Source organism: Lobosporangium transversale (assembly GCF_002105155.1).
Source record: "Lobosporangium transversale strain NRRL 3116 chromosome Unknown BCR41scaffold_26, whole genome shotgun sequence".
Classification (NCBI taxonomy): Eukaryota; Fungi; Mortierellomycota; class Mortierellomycetes; order Mortierellales; family Mortierellaceae; genus Lobosporangium; species Lobosporangium transversale.
This window is the reverse complement of record NW_019029004.1, coordinates 14,790-30,942: the sequence shown is the minus strand read 5'-3', so window position 1 is coordinate 30,942 and position 16,153 is coordinate 14,790. Positions and strand designations below refer to the sequence as shown.

At 38.1% G+C, this 16,153-nt stretch overlaps 7 protein-coding genes across 7 annotated transcripts; 3 read left to right on the top strand and 4 right to left on the bottom strand.

The window, feature by feature from the left end:
• Positions 1–451: 451 nt before the first annotated feature.
• BCR41DRAFT_356390 (S-phase kinase-associated protein 1A-like protein) lies at positions 452–1,432 on the bottom strand. The gene is made up of 3 exons (XM_022024642.1): positions 1,222–1,432; positions 969–1,030; positions 452–791 (listed from the first exon to the last, which is right to left on the bottom strand). The coding sequence occupies exons 1-3, from the start codon at positions 1,313–1,315 to the stop codon at positions 468–470; spliced, it is 480 nt and encodes a 159-aa protein (XP_021879904.1). The 5' UTR covers positions 1,316–1,432; the 3' UTR covers positions 452–467.
• Positions 1,433–3,141: 1,709 nt separating this feature from the next.
• BCR41DRAFT_356389 (ferric reductase NAD binding domain-domain-containing protein) lies at positions 3,142–5,139 on the top strand. Its single transcript, XM_022024641.1, has one exon. It carries the CDS (start codon positions 3,447–3,449, stop codon positions 5,133–5,135), a length of 1,689 nt encoding a protein of 562 aa, XP_021879903.1. The 5' UTR covers positions 3,142–3,446; the 3' UTR covers positions 5,136–5,139.
• A 98-nt stretch (positions 5,140–5,237) lies between these two features.
• On the bottom strand, positions 5,238–6,950 carry BCR41DRAFT_356385 (cytochrome b5-like heme/steroid binding domain-containing protein). Its single transcript, XM_022024640.1, has 4 exons — positions 6,792–6,950; positions 6,379–6,510; positions 6,172–6,248; positions 5,238–5,418 (listed from the first exon to the last, which is right to left on the bottom strand). The coding sequence occupies exons 1-4, from the start codon at positions 6,903–6,905 to the stop codon at positions 5,352–5,354; spliced, it is 390 nt and encodes a 129-aa protein (XP_021879902.1). The 5' UTR covers positions 6,906–6,950; the 3' UTR covers positions 5,238–5,351.
• A 337-nt stretch (positions 6,951–7,287) lies between these two features.
• On the bottom strand, positions 7,288–8,678 carry BCR41DRAFT_308144 (t-SNARE; the record flags this gene model as incomplete). Its single annotated transcript, XM_022020898.1, has 6 exons — positions 7,288–7,353; positions 7,469–7,539; positions 7,701–7,884; positions 8,035–8,145; positions 8,268–8,326; positions 8,570–8,678. The coding sequence occupies 6 exons, from the start codon at positions 8,676–8,678 to the stop codon at positions 7,288–7,290; spliced, it is 600 nt and encodes a 199-aa protein (XP_021879901.1).
• A 296-nt stretch (positions 8,679–8,974) lies between these two features.
• On the top strand, positions 8,975–11,116 carry BCR41DRAFT_423235 (Spc19-domain-containing protein). Its single transcript, XM_022030269.1, has 6 exons — positions 8,975–9,191; positions 9,339–9,416; positions 9,544–10,150; positions 10,268–10,425; positions 10,538–10,711; positions 10,821–11,116. The coding sequence occupies exons 1-6, from the start codon at positions 9,036–9,038 to the stop codon at positions 11,019–11,021; spliced, it is 1,374 nt and encodes a 457-aa protein (XP_021879900.1). The 5' UTR covers positions 8,975–9,035; the 3' UTR covers positions 11,022–11,116.
• Positions 11,117–11,338: 222 nt separating this feature from the next.
• On the top strand, positions 11,339–12,580 carry BCR41DRAFT_371866 (ribosomal RNA-processing protein 7-domain-containing protein; the record flags this gene model as incomplete). Its single annotated transcript, XM_022026638.1, has 3 exons — positions 11,339–11,924; positions 12,087–12,389; positions 12,495–12,580. 3 exons carry the CDS (start codon positions 11,339–11,341, stop codon positions 12,578–12,580), a joined length of 975 nt encoding a protein of 324 aa, XP_021879899.1.
• Positions 12,581–12,783: 203 nt separating this feature from the next.
• On the bottom strand, positions 12,784–15,799 carry BCR41DRAFT_387515 (GLE1-like protein-domain-containing protein). Its single transcript, XM_022027905.1, has 7 exons — positions 15,020–15,799; positions 14,674–14,877; positions 13,941–14,381; positions 13,729–13,821; positions 13,439–13,603; positions 13,189–13,327; positions 12,784–13,090 (listed from the first exon to the last, which is right to left on the bottom strand). Exons 1-7 carry the CDS (start codon positions 15,722–15,724, stop codon positions 12,789–12,791), a joined length of 2,049 nt encoding a protein of 682 aa, XP_021879898.1. The 5' UTR covers positions 15,725–15,799; the 3' UTR covers positions 12,784–12,788.
• Positions 15,800–16,153: the final 354 nt, after the last annotated feature.

The window sequence follows — 16,153 nt, the reverse complement described above, 5'->3', positions numbered from 1 at the left end:
TACAACTCACGCATTTTGTGTATATTATCAAACCTTCTAACTTGCATTTCATCACAAAGTAACAATTAATAATAAAATAATGGCACATACAATGGTAGCAACGATAAAAAAATACATCAACACAACACAAACATATCAACGAGCTCGTTTTTGGCTTTTTGTTTCTATGACAAGATCTGAACTTTTGGCTGTGCCACGTAGATGAAGTTTTTTTTTTTTTTTTTTAGAGATGATTGGCGCAGCATTCCGCAGTATATTTTCTAAACATCTTGACATTTACACTTTTTTTTATTTTTATTTTTTACTTTGTCTTATTGATTGAAAAACAAGGCGCTTATTGATTGACAAACTGGCTATAGAATTGTACTGTACATTCGAAGAAAAGAAACAGAGAGAGGAAATGGGCACTGCTTTGAGTCTTCTCAAAGAGACATATAAGAAAGAGAAAAAGATTCCTTTTTTTTTTTTTAGCGATCCTCTGCCCACTCGTTCTCCTTCTTGATTTGAGCTTCCTCCTCAGGAGTGAAATCGTTGACGATGTTGAAGAGTTTACGAATCTCCTCGGGGGTCTTGCCCTTGATCAAATTGGCAACAGTCTTGCATCCAACATCGAGTAAGGGCTTGATATCCAGATAGTTGGCAGCAAGGATGATTTCAAACAACATCTCCTGGTCCACCTGCATAAACTTCATATCCCACTCCTCAATATCATTCGAGCGCTTGCGGGGGTCATCTGACTCATCCTGGACCTGAATGGGGTCATTACGGTGATGCTCACAGTATTCGATGACCTATGAATGGAGAGGGGGCAAGGGGGTAGGGAAGGGTTTAAAGAAAGATACAGCAAAGTGTAACAGATTGTTTTAGCTTATTTTTTTGTCGTGAGCGGATGTGATTCATATTGTGCACCAGTATCATCGATAGTGCAAGATCGGCCTCCTTTATGTCTTTGTGTTATTGAGACATACCTTCTTGAGTACAGCACTGGATACGTTGGGAAGAGGAATAGGAGCTTCAGATTCACCAAGGTCTATGATACACATAAAAAGAAGGAGAAACGTGTGTGAGAAAGCGTGGTCGACTTCACAAAGGGAAAGAATAGGAGAAGAAAGAAGAAAAAAAAAAAAAAAAAAAAAGAGAGAGAGAGAGAGAGAGAATGACTACATCATGTTCTCAATTGCAGTAGTTTTAACATTAGTAATTTCTATGTATTGTCATTACCCTCAATCATATTCTTAATTAGAATAGAACGCTCAGCAACCTCCTTGTCGACCTTGAAGGTCTCGTTGTCAAGGGATGTAAGAACTACTGGCATTATAAATGTGTGAGTGCGTTAGTGTTTGGTACGAATGTGGCTATTGTGTCGTGTATGGGTGTGGTGTGCAAGAAAACAGAGGAGTGGAGAAGAAAAGAAAGAAAGAAAAAAGGAGAGAAAAGGATTGTGCCTATTTATTGATGGGGCAGTCTCACTAGCCTCCCTCCTTTTTCTTTCCTCCTCTCTCTTGTACAGTCTTCCACATTGTCCACACACAACACACACAATTAAGATTGGTGGCGAATAACACGGGTGTTCCGAGCATGGATTGCAAAATGCATTCTTCACAGTGGTGGCAAAATACGGACCATACTTCTCCTTTTCTCTCTTTCTCCTTCCCTTTCCCTTCCTTTCCTTTCCCTCTCTCTTTCTCTTTCTCTTCTCTTTCTCTTTCTCTTCTCTTTTTCTTTTTTTTTTTTTTTTTATCATTCTGTTTGTTGTGGTGGCGCAACTTTGATTTGGAGACAGCCCTCTGTCATTTCGTCATCCACCTCACTCGTCAAGAAACTTTGACTGACCCGCGCCCCCTTCTCCCCCCTTCCTCCCCTCTTTGGTGCCGCAGCATGACCACTTTTGCATAAATATATATCCATAAAAAAGTACAGATAACGTGATCCTACTGTGAAATATAAAACATTCAGGATTCAGAACTAGCCTGCTTCCGCTGCAACCCAACTTGATTAGTTTTGTGTCTTTGTGAAGGGCTAACTGCTCGTGGATTGTTCAATCGGGAATGTTGAAGTTGAGCCTGAATGAAAAGACCAGTCGTAAAGCACACAACATTTAGTTACAGATACTCCTAGTTCAATAAATGCATGGATATATAACAATTCACAGACTCACTTTTGTCTATGTCAATGAGGGAACGAGGGTCTTATATCGCCTTTCAATTCAACGATGCCATGTTATGCTATGCCAGTGTGTTTGCTTGTGTGGTGAAATATGTAGGCATTTTTTTTTTTTTTTTTTTTTTTTTTTTTTTTAAAAAAAAAAAAAAAAAAAAAGACTTTCAGCCCCAAGGTACATGATAATTCGATGGTTGATAAAGAGGGATGTTCGGTCTGGAAAGAGCCCTGGACTGGTCGCATAGTGTTCTGGATCTGTCTTTTTCATTCTATGGCTGAGTATAACTGCAGATTCAGACCCAAGGTGGTAAAAAAAAAACCATTCTTCCTTTATATATCTTTATTTCTATTTCTACTTCTATTTCTATTTCTATTTTGTTCTGTACAGTATCTTGTTGTTGTTGGCGTTTCCTGTCTGATGGTGGGCACAGCGGAAAAATAAATCTGGCGTTGAATCAACATTTTTTTTTTTTTTTTTTTTTTTGTTCAATTAAAGAAATTGAAATTAGAAAAAGAATACTTGATTTCGTTCTAGGCGCAGGGAGCCAAAAAAAAAAAAAAAAAAAAAAAAAAAAAAACGAGTAGAATGAATTGAGAGCCAGGTTATTAAAAAAAAAAATACTTCACTCCACTCTTTCATTCTTCATTGGTGTTTGTATGACCAAGATGATGTGAGATCCTCTTCTGTATACTCTTTCTCATTTATCAATGTATTAAAAAAAAAATGACATGTATTTTCTTATCCTTCTTCTGTTTTGTTCGTATCATTTGCTCGAATGGATTGGATATTCACCAATGGATACCATGTTTCAAAAGCAAAAAGCAATTGGACATCGATAATCTAGGCAACAGTCGGAAAAAAGAGAGACAACATTCTTTCCCCTCATTGTCTCATTCTCCCATTGGAGTCTCGACATTTCCGTTCAGACTAAAAATAAGCCCAAAATTACAAACCTTTTTTTTTTTTGTCCTGAACAACTTTCTTTGTCTCATTCTCTCCTTCTCTTTCTCTTTCTCTTCTTTATAAAGAACCATTCTCACCAACCTCTTCATTCCTCATTCCTCATCCCTCATCTCCCATTCCGTCCTCCTCCTCCTCATTCATCTTCCTTCCCCTCCCTTTCTTGCATCTACCTACATAACGTCCCTTCCCTCTCTTTGTTCTGTAACACAACATTGTACATAAGATTCTCTTGTAATACCCAATTTCCCTATTCTTCTCTCCACAACCCATTGCTTACTGAACAACTAACTAATCTCAAAGGAAAAAGGAAGAGAAAAAAAAAATGTTCAAAGCCTTTGAGACGTGGACAACACGTCGCTACGCATTCTTCATCATCTGGTTTATCCTCCATGTTATTCTCTTCATCTTTGGTGTCCTTCGTGTCAAATTGAACGATGACCTCATCAACCTGAATGCACCCCTCAACTGGTCTCTCTGGGTCGCCCGTGGTGGAGGCATGTGTCTTATCTGGGATTGTTGTCTCATCTTGCTCCCTGTCTGCCGTAATATCCTCCGTATCCTCCGTGTATCCTTCATCAACAAGTTGATTCCCATTGATGAGAACATTTGGTTCCACAAGATCACCGCATACTCCATCCTCTTCTGCACAATCGTCCATACCATTGGTCATTATGTCAACTTTTACAAGATGGATCGACTCTATCGACAGAACCCCACTGGCCCTTTTAACTTGACAGCAGCTGAACTCCTTTACAAAAGCCCTGCAGGTATCACTGGGCACATCATGTTGCTCTGCATGGCGCTCATGTACACCACTGCAAAACAGACTCAACGCCACAAGTCATTCGAATCCTTTTGGTATACTCATCATCTGGCATTCATCATGTTGGGCGCCCTGATGTTCCATGGTATTGGATGTATTGTCAAGGATCAACATGGCAGATGCAGAGGTTATGATTCTTATCAATATTTGGCGATCGGATACGTGCTCTATGTTATCGAGCGAGGCATTCGCTTTTACCGTGCTCGTCTGGACACTCGCTTGGTCAAGGCCATTCAACACCCTGCTGGAGTCATTGAGTTGCAGATTCAAAAGCCCTCGTTCTCTTACAAACCTGGTCAATACATGTTCATCAACGTACCTGACGTTAGCAAATACCAATGGCATCCTTTCACTATCACATCATCACCCTTTGAGGACTATGTCTCAGTTCATATCCGCCAGGTCGGTGACTGGACCCGTGCTCTCGGAACTCGTTTGGGTGTTGAGAGAGAGGAACGTGGGGGTAAACGGGATGGTGCTGGGGCAGGGAAAGGAGCAGGGCGCGGTGCTCAGGCTGGAAACCCACGTCCCGAGAAGAATCTTGAGCTTGTTGATGATCGAGGACAGGAAATTCGTGTACGAGCAGGATTTGCTATGCCAAAGGTCCAGATCGACGGACCCTTTGGAGCACCTACAGAGGATGTCTTTGATCATGAGATTGTGGTCCTGGTCGGCTCTGGTATCGGTGTGACGCCATTTGCTAGTATCTTGCGTGACATCTGGTACCGTGCCAATAACAATATGCCTCTCAAAACCCGACGTGTCGAGTTTTACTGGGTCTCTAGAGATTTGGCCTCCTTCAAATGGTTCCAGTCATTGTTGGCGACGATCGAACAATCGATGTTGAACGTCAAGCTCAAGATCAATATCTATTGTACTGCAGTCATGAAACCTGATCAGCACCACAATATTGCACTTCATATGCAGGATGAGTACACAGGCGGAGATACCATCACGGGCTTGCAGGCACTCACCAATTTTGGGCGTCCTAACTTTGGGGCCATCTTTACAGATTTGAGACAAGGCATCACTGATGGCACCTACTTGCCAGGTGCAAATCAAGAACTTGTGGTAGATGTCGCTGTCTTCTTTTGTGGGCCAGGCGCAATGGCCAAGGCTTTGAGAAAGGAATGTAGGGTCCATAGCAAGAACGGTGTCAAATTCTCGTTCAGGAAAGAGCACTTTTAATATAATAATAATAATAATAATAATAATAATAATAATAATAGAAATTGCTTTATCTTGTACAAGAATATAATGTTGAAAGAAATTGGAGCGACTTCATTGAAGGTTGTCTATTGCTTTATTTATTTACGTTCATATTTGTATGTTCAAACAGAGATAAATGATTTTCTATGACAAAGAATGTTTGAGCGCGAGCACAAGATTTTTTTTTTTTCTTTTTTAAAGCAAGAACTTCCAGAGGACTGCGCCTGCAATAATAGCCAGTCCAAGAATGTACGGGGTGCCGCTGTATATACAGATATGTATGATGCAAATGGCGTGATGACAATTGAGCATGAAAAAACAATGTTGAGTCAGGCCATGTCGTATCAAATTATATCCATGAGTGGGCAAAGAAAAAAAAAAAAAAAAAAAAAAAAAAAAGAGAGAGAGTGCAGAAAAGTTCGTCAGTTATCGATATAGATATATATAAATATATATTTTACCATTTCTCTTTTTAAAGTGTTGATTTATGCTGACAAATATGTTGTCTTTTTTCGGTTAGAAATAAAAATAACAGTGATAACTGCTACAATAAGAAAAAGAAATCTCCCAGGAACTTGATAACTGATGTTTAAGTAGTAAAACAGCTTTGCCAAGTCTTATTTTAAAAAAAAGAAAAAAACTTTGTTATTGCAATAGGTCTTTAAACCAAAAAAATAATATGTAATATAATATCTATTTTCAAAAAAGAAAAAAGTTGTCCTCTTCGCTTTGTACAGATAAAGAGTAATGGGAAGGAAAATAAAATAAATAAAATAAAATAGAGATTACATACAATATCTCCTTCCCAACGGCGAAATATGCACTCTGTATTCATTTTTCTCCATTGATCACGTAAAACATGAAAGGCAAAGGCGCTGTGGTGTTATTATGCCCTCGTGCAGAATGGTTTTTTTTTTTTTTTTTTTTTTTTTTTTTTTTTTTTTTTTGTGTGTGCGTGTGTGTATGTGCGTTTTTTTCTGTAGTCTAAAAGAAGCCTTTGACCCATGAAACGAACCTTCCAGACTCCGAGTTGTCACTTGCAGGAATAGGCTTCGGGGTCATCGAAGGAGCCTTGGTCTTCTGTGAAGAATCCTGAATCAAAGATAAGTTTCAAAAAAAGAAATGAGAACGATATTATTGATAATTATTTTACCGTTATCAGATCAAGCTAAAGTTGATGAGAATAAAAAAAAAAAAAAAAAAAAAAACAGAGGCCTCTTACGTCGTTCTTGTATTCTCCAATATACATCTTTTGCAGAAGCTCACGAGCCTCCTCGGAATGTCCAACATCTTCAAAAGATTCGGTGGCATCCTTGCCTGCTTCATCAAACATAACTTCCTCTCCACCAGGGTGCTAAAAATATTTAATGATAATCATGAATTTAGTGATCAATTGAAACCAGAAAATCGAAAAAAGATAGGCGATATCTGAATCAATCAGAAAAAAAAAAGACCTGGTGTGTGTGGGGTCAGAATAGCCAAGTGCTGGCTACATGATTGATTCGGCTTGTGATACAATCAAGTAATAAACAAGATGTACTCCTGGGGCTAAATTTTTTTTTTTTTTGCAATGGGATTGATTTGTCCGGTGTCGCCATTTAATAAAAAAAAAGCAGTGAGATCACAAAGACACACCTCATCAACAAAGCTGGTGCAGTCATAGACTTTCCCTGCGATAGCAAGGTAAAGGCTGTCTCTGGTGGCATGCTGAGCCAAGTCGGCTTTGGAGAAGACCTTGATCTCGGACATGATGAATTAGAAATATATTAGAGAATGGTGGGGGATGAAAGAAAGAGATTAGAAGTAAAAATGTTTGAGCGGACCTTTTTTAATTTTAATTTATTCATACGTGAATGTCTGTCATACATGTAATTTGTACGTATGTACAGGAAATAGAGATAAAATAAAAAGAAAAGGAATGGGTAATAGCTGTAGACTTTGACGACTATCCAAAAATCTTGCGATACAAGACAAAGAGGATAAGGAAGACAAGGACAATGATGATCGCTGCCGTAATGAGCTTGTTTGTTGCCATACTATAACAAGAAAAAAAAAAAAAAAAACATTGTAAGAGCTTAATTAGATATCGACACCACGCTTTTCCTTGTTAATGATCTGATCAAGAGCTTACTTACCGACGAGCCATGCCCTTTAGTGTGCGTGATGCCTTGTCGATATTTGAATCGGCTTCCAACAACTATCGTTGTAAGAATTAAAAAAAAAAAAAAAAAAAAAAGTCAGAGATACTCTAAAGTGTAAAACAGTCCCATTTCCAAAAAAGCAAAGTATAATTTGCCGGCCAATTTCATTACAGTGTTCCTAGTATGGATGATTTGTTCTCGCTGTCCTCTCAAGTCTGTCAGGATTCCTGCACCCAATTGTTCTATTATCATAAAAAGCATTAGCCATTAATGTTAAACCTTGGGCGTTAGTTGACAAAATATAAAACATAAAATAAAAAATGCTCCAAGGTGTCAAAAGTATCCTGAATTGAAATGCCAAATGAATTTCAATAATTTTGGCTCAATCATGAACTATACATACCTGTTTCGAGAGCAATCTTATGGCTGTCCTGCAGACGTCTGCTACTTTCTGCAAGCCTGTCTGTACCATTCAAGAGACGTGTGCGTTGATCCATTGATGCTGCATCCAAGTCCATTCCTCCACTGACGCCTCCCAGAAGCTCATCCCTGTCTGATGTTGACCTTGAGGTTGACTGTGCGCGTTTCTATCCATGGTCAAATATAATGAAACGATTAGAAATAGAAATCTCCAGTAAGCAATTGAGTTGTTGGTTGTTCCAGGCTAAAACTAGATTGCAAGCGATGATGCAAAAAAAAAAAAAAAAAAAAAAAATCTTGCCATTATTGGGCCTTACAAGAGTTTGCTTCAAGCGGTCTAGTTCGGTTTTGTATCCACGAAGTCTACCTTGCAGACGAGTCCTGGAGGCTTGAGGGAGGTTCAATAGTTCCATTTCCATTTGCTGCAACTAAAGTAACCCCATGTGAAAAAAGAAAATAGAAAAAAAATACTCGAAGTTAGGGAGAAAGAAATCTTTTTTATCCCTTTTTTTTCTTTCATCAGTAGATGTATCCATATCAGTCCACATACAATCTCATTTGCCTCATCGATCTCACGATCTGCAGCCCGAAGAGTTTGTTTTTTAATTTCTAAATCAGAAAATTGGTGAAAAAAAAAAAAAAAAAAAAAAAAAAAAAAGTCCGGTGGTCAGTTGCAAACACATACTTTGAAATATGAAGTAGTTAATCTTCCTTTGGCTACAACAACAATGAAGACAAAAGACTACGAGTAATAAAGCTGTGAAGCAGTGTAAAAATATCTGATGGAAAACACGCAAGTAAGGTAAAGCCATGGATGGTGCGTCATTTTTTATTTTTTATTTTTTTTTTTACCTCCAACTTGGCCACTAGAAGCATTGAGTCGCTCATTGATAGAGACTCTGATAGCCTCAAAGTCCTGTTCATAGCTTTCAAAGAGTTCAGAGCCACCAGCTGAGTCCATGGTTTTGTATGTTTAGTGTTATAGTAAAGTATAAAGTGTAAAGTGTGGAGTATAAAAGTGAAGTGAGTAATTAGAGTAAGTGAATGAGAGTGAATTGGGTTTATACTATTACTGCTGTTGTGAATACGACGGGTATGAGAAGGCTTTTTTAAGAGTGTAAGAAGTAAAAAAAAAAAAGTCTTGCTGTGTAGAAAAGTAGAAAAGGGGAGGGAAAGAAATAAAAACTGACCATGTGACGTCGATGAAAAAGAAATGGAGAATGACCTGTGCTGTCCACGTTTTTATTTTTTCTTCCTTGGTCATTGCAAAGCAAAACGCGTGGTCATTTGTAGACACATCAAAACTGGAATTGGGGCGATGGACTACTCGAGACAGGGGTATGCCGGAACACTTGCTAATGGCTCTACATCTTATCAACCCACTCGCAGGACCATAGGTCCAAACAGCAATGGATTGCCTCACCTTCCTTCGCTTCGAAGATGCGTTTCTACATTGGAAAGATCAACTCAGCTGGTAAAATAGTGAGCCTCTGGATGCATTTACATGACCAATGGCAGATGGCACCCTCTTTTCTTCTTCTTCCGATATGACCAACAAGGTATTAACATTGAAAATACATGTGCCCCTATTGCAATAATAAAAAAAAAAATAAAAAAAAAGCTGATATCAACTGTATCACTCCTGGACCAAGCAACATCTGGATACTCCAGGCTCAAAACAATCACATCCCATACAAAGGTATATAGAAGCCCTTTCTTTTATGATGATCTTATGGGCACCTTTTTTTTTTTTTTTTTTTTTTTTTTTTTTTTTAATTAGCCTTGTTCCTTATATGTTATCCTCATATTTTTCTGGATGTAATTAGGAATACGAACTAGTCTCTGAAGAAGATATCGCCAATGCACAGGTTGAAGTGGCTCGAGAAATTGAACCCGAACTCTTCAAATTGAGCCAAAAAGCCACTCAATCAATCTATGAGTTAGAGGCTCAAGAATACAAACTCTCACAACAAGTACAAGCAGAGGAGGCAAAAGCTGAACAACGAATACACCGGCAAAAATCTCTCCGATCGGGTCTTTCCAACATCAAGAGATTACAATCGTTGACAAGACGAAAGGAGGAACTGAGTAGGAGCGTCACAGAGCTTGATCAAGTCATAGAGCAAAAGCGACAGGAATTCGCTGAGATTGCCAATAGAATTGAGGCATTGGAAAAATCACGTCCAACTAGCGACAACAATGACAACAACCATGCTAATAGACCCACAAAACGATTGCGACGTGATCCATCTAATGAGTCACGAGAGTTGAGCATAATAGAACAAGAACGCAACAGAGAAGTCTTGAAGAGGGATCAGGAACTTGAGATAATTCAAAAAAGAATCGAGGAGAAACGTAATATTCTTAATGAGCTCAAGCACAAAACTGAGGCTCAGCATAGTCATTCAAATAGTCAAGACAGATTCAGCCCAAGTAGGATATCTCATTGATATCAGTGGAACTTGTTTTTTTTTTCTTTCGTAGTTGAACTGTGATTTTGATCCGAGCTTTTTTTTTTTTTTTTTTTTTTTTTTTCGTTTTTTTTTTTAGGTGCGCTATGGTCCATGTACTCCGGTCATTATCATCGCTTAGAGGAAGTGCTTCAGAGAGAGCTCCTGGTGGATCCCCGGGATAAGAGTGCGTATGAGGAAGCATTTGGACGCCTTTCATCAGCATATCTGAGAGAAGTTGACTCTCGACAGACAAAGGTAATGGCGAACTATAGTATTCTCTTTTTTTATACCAAATCATAGTAGGTCTTTTTTTTTTTTTTTTTTTTTTTTTTAATCATTATTCATCTACGACCTGCCATTACTTTAGACCGACAATGAGTTGAATAAGCTGGGTAGAGAAAAGACTAGGAAACTAGCACAAATGAGAATCCTTTGCAAACAGCTTTTCCCTGAAGGTAGCATAGGCATCACTATGGTCAGAGTACTAGAGTTGTTGGGAGAAAGCCCCCAAAATGAAATATACCACAAGGAGTTATTAAAGGTAAAGAGAAAAAAATCCTCACGCTAAGTGAAGGTATAACTTCTATACTTTGAGAACTCATCTCACCTTTTTTTATTTTTATTTTTATTTTTATTTTTTCCTTTAATAGGAGTTCCCACTAGAGGAGGAAGGACGACATAATTTAAATCGTGTTATTAATATTCTCAAGCAAGTTGGAGTGCTTGAATTGATACTAGAGTCCCGAGAGGAGCAAACGGAGCAACAAAGGGACGACGAAGGGCAGCAGAATGATGAGAAGGAACACCTTATCCTCAGGATCAAATTTGATGATGGTTCTACCGCAGCATAACACTCTTCCCAAATATGTATAATATGTAATTTTTTCGCCAGTCATACCAAGCCACATTCAATAACTGTTTATTGCTTTTTTTTTTTTTTTAAGTCCATACCACACTACCTAAGTACTTCGATTTGAGAGAACTTTTTCTTTTTTTCTTGTTCAATAACTAATAACTAATAATAATAATAAAAAAAATATAAAAAAAAATCCCCACAATGGTGTCCAAAAAGTCCAAAAAGTCATTGACTGAGGATTCCAACAAGTCATCGTCTGCATCCGATGCATTGTTGGACCAAATTGCCAACTTTTATATTCTTCCAATACACATGCCAGCCGTCACTACTTCGTCTGCTACCTCCTCCTCCTCTCATATTTCAGCAACCTACAAGAACGTCCTACACTATCTTTATTTCAAGAAGCATGAATCTCCCAAGGAGGACTCAAAGACACCCAAGAATAGGACATTATTTGTCTTGAACCTCCCAATTGATTCAACTGAAGCCCATATCCGGGAATTATTCAAACCCTATGGACGAGTCATCTCTGTTTATTTCATCAACAAAATTCGAGATAATAATAACAATATGACGGAGATGACAAGAGAAGAACGTGAACAACAGGAAGAATTGGAAAGATTGGAACAAGAAGCAGAGGCATTAGAGAATGCTAAAAACGAAAGCAAAAAGAAAGGAAAGAAAGGAGCATCAACGTCTACATCAGGATCAGGGTTAGGAGCAGGGGCACAGAATGGGAGTGACAAAATTACACACAGGAGGTTGTTGACAACTGGAGCGCAGGCATATGTAGTCTTTTTGGAGGAACAAGAAGTAACCAAAGTCTTGAACATGAAGAAGAAAAAGAGGACTTGGATTGGCGATGATGTTTCCAAACTATCAACCTTGGGTGTCGCAAGTATGTTTTTTTTTTGTGTGTGTTTACGATTACTATTTTATTCATTTATTGATATAAACGTCATATCCAGCTCTCTGGATGACAAGGATCAAGATTTCAATTTTTAATTTTTACCTCTTTTTTTTTTTTTTTTTTTTTTTTTTCTCCTATATACTGAAATAGAATGGATCAACGACTATCACAGAATGCGACCAGATCATGCATCATTGCAAGCCAAGGTGGATGAATATATGGATAAGTTTGAGCGGTCAGAGTATGAAGCTGAACAGGCAGCATTGGCAAGATTGAATGCCATGGATGAGGATGGATTTACTCTTGTGACTAGTGCTGGAAACAAAGGCTATAATACCGATGGAGTCATCAGAGTTCAGGCCATCAAATCTGAAGATGCAAAGAAGATCAAACCCAAGAAGAAAGAACTTCAGGACTTTTACCGCTTCCAGATGCGTGAGGCTAAACGCGACAGTAAGGTTCTTTTTTTTTTCTTTAAAAAAAAAAAAAAAAAAAAAAAAACCTGGACTGGTAACTGAACATTTTCTTATTTTTTTTTCCCCCCCTTTTTTTTATTAGAATTGGTCGAGTTGCGTCGCAAGTTCGAGGAAGATAAGATTAGGATCGAAGCACTTAAAGCTAACAAACGTTTCAAGCCTTACTAAAAAGTTTTTCAAATTGTTGCTCACATTGCCATCATCACTGCACCTTTTTTTTAAAAATTTTTCTTTTCTTCTTCTTACTCCTGCATGTCATTTAAATTCTTTGTATTTTCACATCTTCATAGTCTTTCCGTAAATAAATTAAAATCCCCCTCAAAAAAAAAAAAAAAAAAAAAAAAAAAAAAAACTTTATTAAAGTTTGTGGTATCACCTAGCGGTCAAAATTACGACCTTCTGCTATAGGGATTTGGCCACCACTTTTTGCATAGTCTTCCAATAAGGTTAAAAGTCGTGTGGTTCCATCAATTCCTTGCTTTGGGACCATAGCAATAAATTCATTTTTAAGCAGTCGAAGAACTTTATGAGCTTGCTGTCTATAATTACTCAGGTAGCTGTTTCCACAAACTTCCAAGAAAACCGTGATCAATGATGGAGTAATAGGTCGAGGTGGCATATTCAAAATGCGCGCCATCCAGGTCCATGCATGCGACATCGAATGAATGTTTCTACCGACTATTAAAATAAAAAATAAAAAATAAATAAATAAATAAATAAATAAAGATAAGAATAAGATATAACTTAATATTAGAAGAGTTTGCTCCATGCATTACCTGCTGGCGTAGTCTGCATAATTGCACAATAAAGCGTAAACATTGCGCATTGTCTAGCGTTGTATTGAGCCTCAGATTCGAAACCTTTCCCACTCTTCTTATACCCTAGCTTTGCCAAAAATTCATCCGATGTATCATTCTTTTATATGTTGCAGATATTATATGTATATATAAAGAGCAAAACATCATGGTTAATTCATGAAATAAAAAAGAATAAAAAAGAATAAAATAAAATAAAGCTTCCACATACCGGACCCTTTTGGATGTATATCGGTGTTACATAAGGGCATTTTTTTGCAAAGCGGGACATAAGCACATCTAAGAACTGTGGGTGATCCATGAACAGCAGTACAGCAACATACGCCAGTGGGAATGTAGGCGCCGACTTGACTAATGCTTCTGTTTCTGCTTGTTTCTGATTGGTAGCCAGCGGGGTAAAAAATAAAAAAAATAAAAAATAAAAAAAAATTAACAAGAAAAAAGAGAGAAGTAGAAAGGAAGGAATGGGATAATAGAGCAGTAAAGTTTTACAGGACATACGACAAGTTTCTTGGCTGTACAGTTCAGCACCCAAAAGTAGGCATCCTGACTGTTGCTCATAGTCTTTTTGAAATAGTTATTAATTTCCGTCGCCTAAAGAAAAGAAATAGAAGCAAAAAAAAAAAAAAAAAAAAAAAAATGAGCCCCAACAGTATCTTCCAAGTATCAAAAAGGCCAAAGCTTTTTTCATATTCACATAATGGGCAACTTACAACACGATAGACCTCTTCTTGTTTGTTAATAAGTTGACCAATAGAGGCCACAATATCTCGTCGAGCCCCAAAACAGAATTTCTTTATAGCAGGATTGTTCGTCACTGTAGGCAAGACCTTGGTCCTGATGTGCTCTAGTATCTGGGAGTAGCGCCCATATTCTTCTCTAGCTGCTTCGCTTACAAAGATAGCACTGGATTCTGCAGAGGCTTTCTCTGCTGCCGCTACCGCAGCCCTCTTGGCACTTTCTGCAGCAGCAGCAGCAGCATCCGCAGCCGCCTTCACTTGAGCCTCTTTCTTTGCTGCCTCTGCCTTCTTTTTCTCTTCAGCTTCTTTAGCAACCCTCTCCTTTGCCTCCTTTTCTTCTTTGAGTGCCTGCTCACGAATTCGAATCGCGGTTTCTCTCTCCTCCTTGATTTGAGCCAAGCATGCTTCAATTTGCTATCATACCGAACAAAAAAAATAAAATAAAATAAAATGAAATAAAATAAAATGAAACAAAATAAAATAAAAAATAAAATAAAATGAAATAAATTAAAATAAAATAAAATAAAATAAAAAATAAAAAAAATAAATAAATAAAACAAAATAAAAATAAAAATTAAAAATAAAAGATAAAAAAGTCATTTGATTGTATCGTAAGTATATTATGCTCTATCCGCCTTATCCCCGTACGCTCATTCATTGGCTTCCCACATAGAAAATAAATATGCTTGCGCTGAGTTCTACTAACCTCCGTCATAGCTTGGTTCCTAGCATCAATCTCCTTCTTTCGTTGTTCTTTAATCGCCTCAGTCTCCAATGTCATAGCTTTAAGTCGCTGTGCAATATCTTGATGGTCTCCTGATATGTTATAAACTCCAGCTGTCTTACTATGGTTCGTATCAAGTTGCTTGAAATCTTGTGTGATCTTTTCTGCAATCCGTGGTGCAATTTCCTGTGCAATGTAATAATAGATTGTTGTTGTTGTTGTTGTTTTTCAGATGAGAAGATTTTTCAATGTGTACTTTCCTTCAAGAATGTCATAGCAACATAAAAGAGACTCTTTTTTTTTCTGCCATTTGTTTTCCTAGTCGTACCTTTCCCTCTTCCTGTAATTGTTGTAACTTGAGATCCCATGGATCCATTCGACCAGTAATATGTGCTACATAGTGAGCTAGCTCCAGCTTGTTACGATCTACAGGACCAGGAAGTGCTCCTGACTTTGCAGTACGATTTGGTACTACAGGGGAAGCCTCGTCTTCACTGTCTGTTGTAAAATAATATTCATCCTCATCTGTAAAACTGTCTTGATCTTTCTCTTCTTCTTCTTCTTCCTCTTCCTCAGATGTTGAATATTCGGTCAGACCATAACCTCGAGGTGGTGGTCGATAATGTGAACTTAATGATCCATTAATGCCAGCAGATAATCTAGAGGTCTGTGAATTGCGACGGTTGTTGATGGTATTGAAGACATAAGATCCTTCGACCGTTGCTGCTGCTGCCTTTGCATTTGCCTTTGTGTTGGGTGAGACATGTTTAGTAGTAGAAGCAAGACCAATCTTTTGATAATATATAGAAGGATCCCTTGATAATGGCAGTTTCTTCTGAGAATGATTGGCATCGTCACTGCTGTCGGTTTCACTGTCAAGACCACCGTCATATCCAAAAGAACCTCCTTTCCTCACTGTATTCGTAGTGCCTGAATGTCTTAATCGTTCTAATTCAGGGTCGTCCCGTTGAACAAAACCATCTGTCACAGAGCGGCGAAGGATATATTCCAGTGGTAATTCTCCAGTTGACATCTTTATTATAATTATGAGAATGTGAGGAAAAAAAATAAAAAATAAAAAATAACGAATCGTACTGCGTTCAAAAAGCTCAATGACACGTAAAAGAGTTCTTCCACCCTTGATGCGTGGTAAAGCAGCATGATCACGTGAGAATCGCGCCAATTAGTGTCCCAAGTTCCAATGACCCGTACTGATGTACAGTACATGTACTGAACATACGTATTTGGAGTATAACACAAACCTCTCTCAAAATACGTCATAGATGTTGCTTCGGTGATGGATTTTCTCGCGGTTTCTTGATCCCTATTCAGCCTCGAATAGTGCTCGACATTTGACGCGCGCTGAACAACTGCCTCTCATCCATGGATATGCTCCAACCTTGTCTATCAGCTGAAGGTAGAGGGGTAGCTGTTAATATCCGCGGACGACGTTGGCTATGTT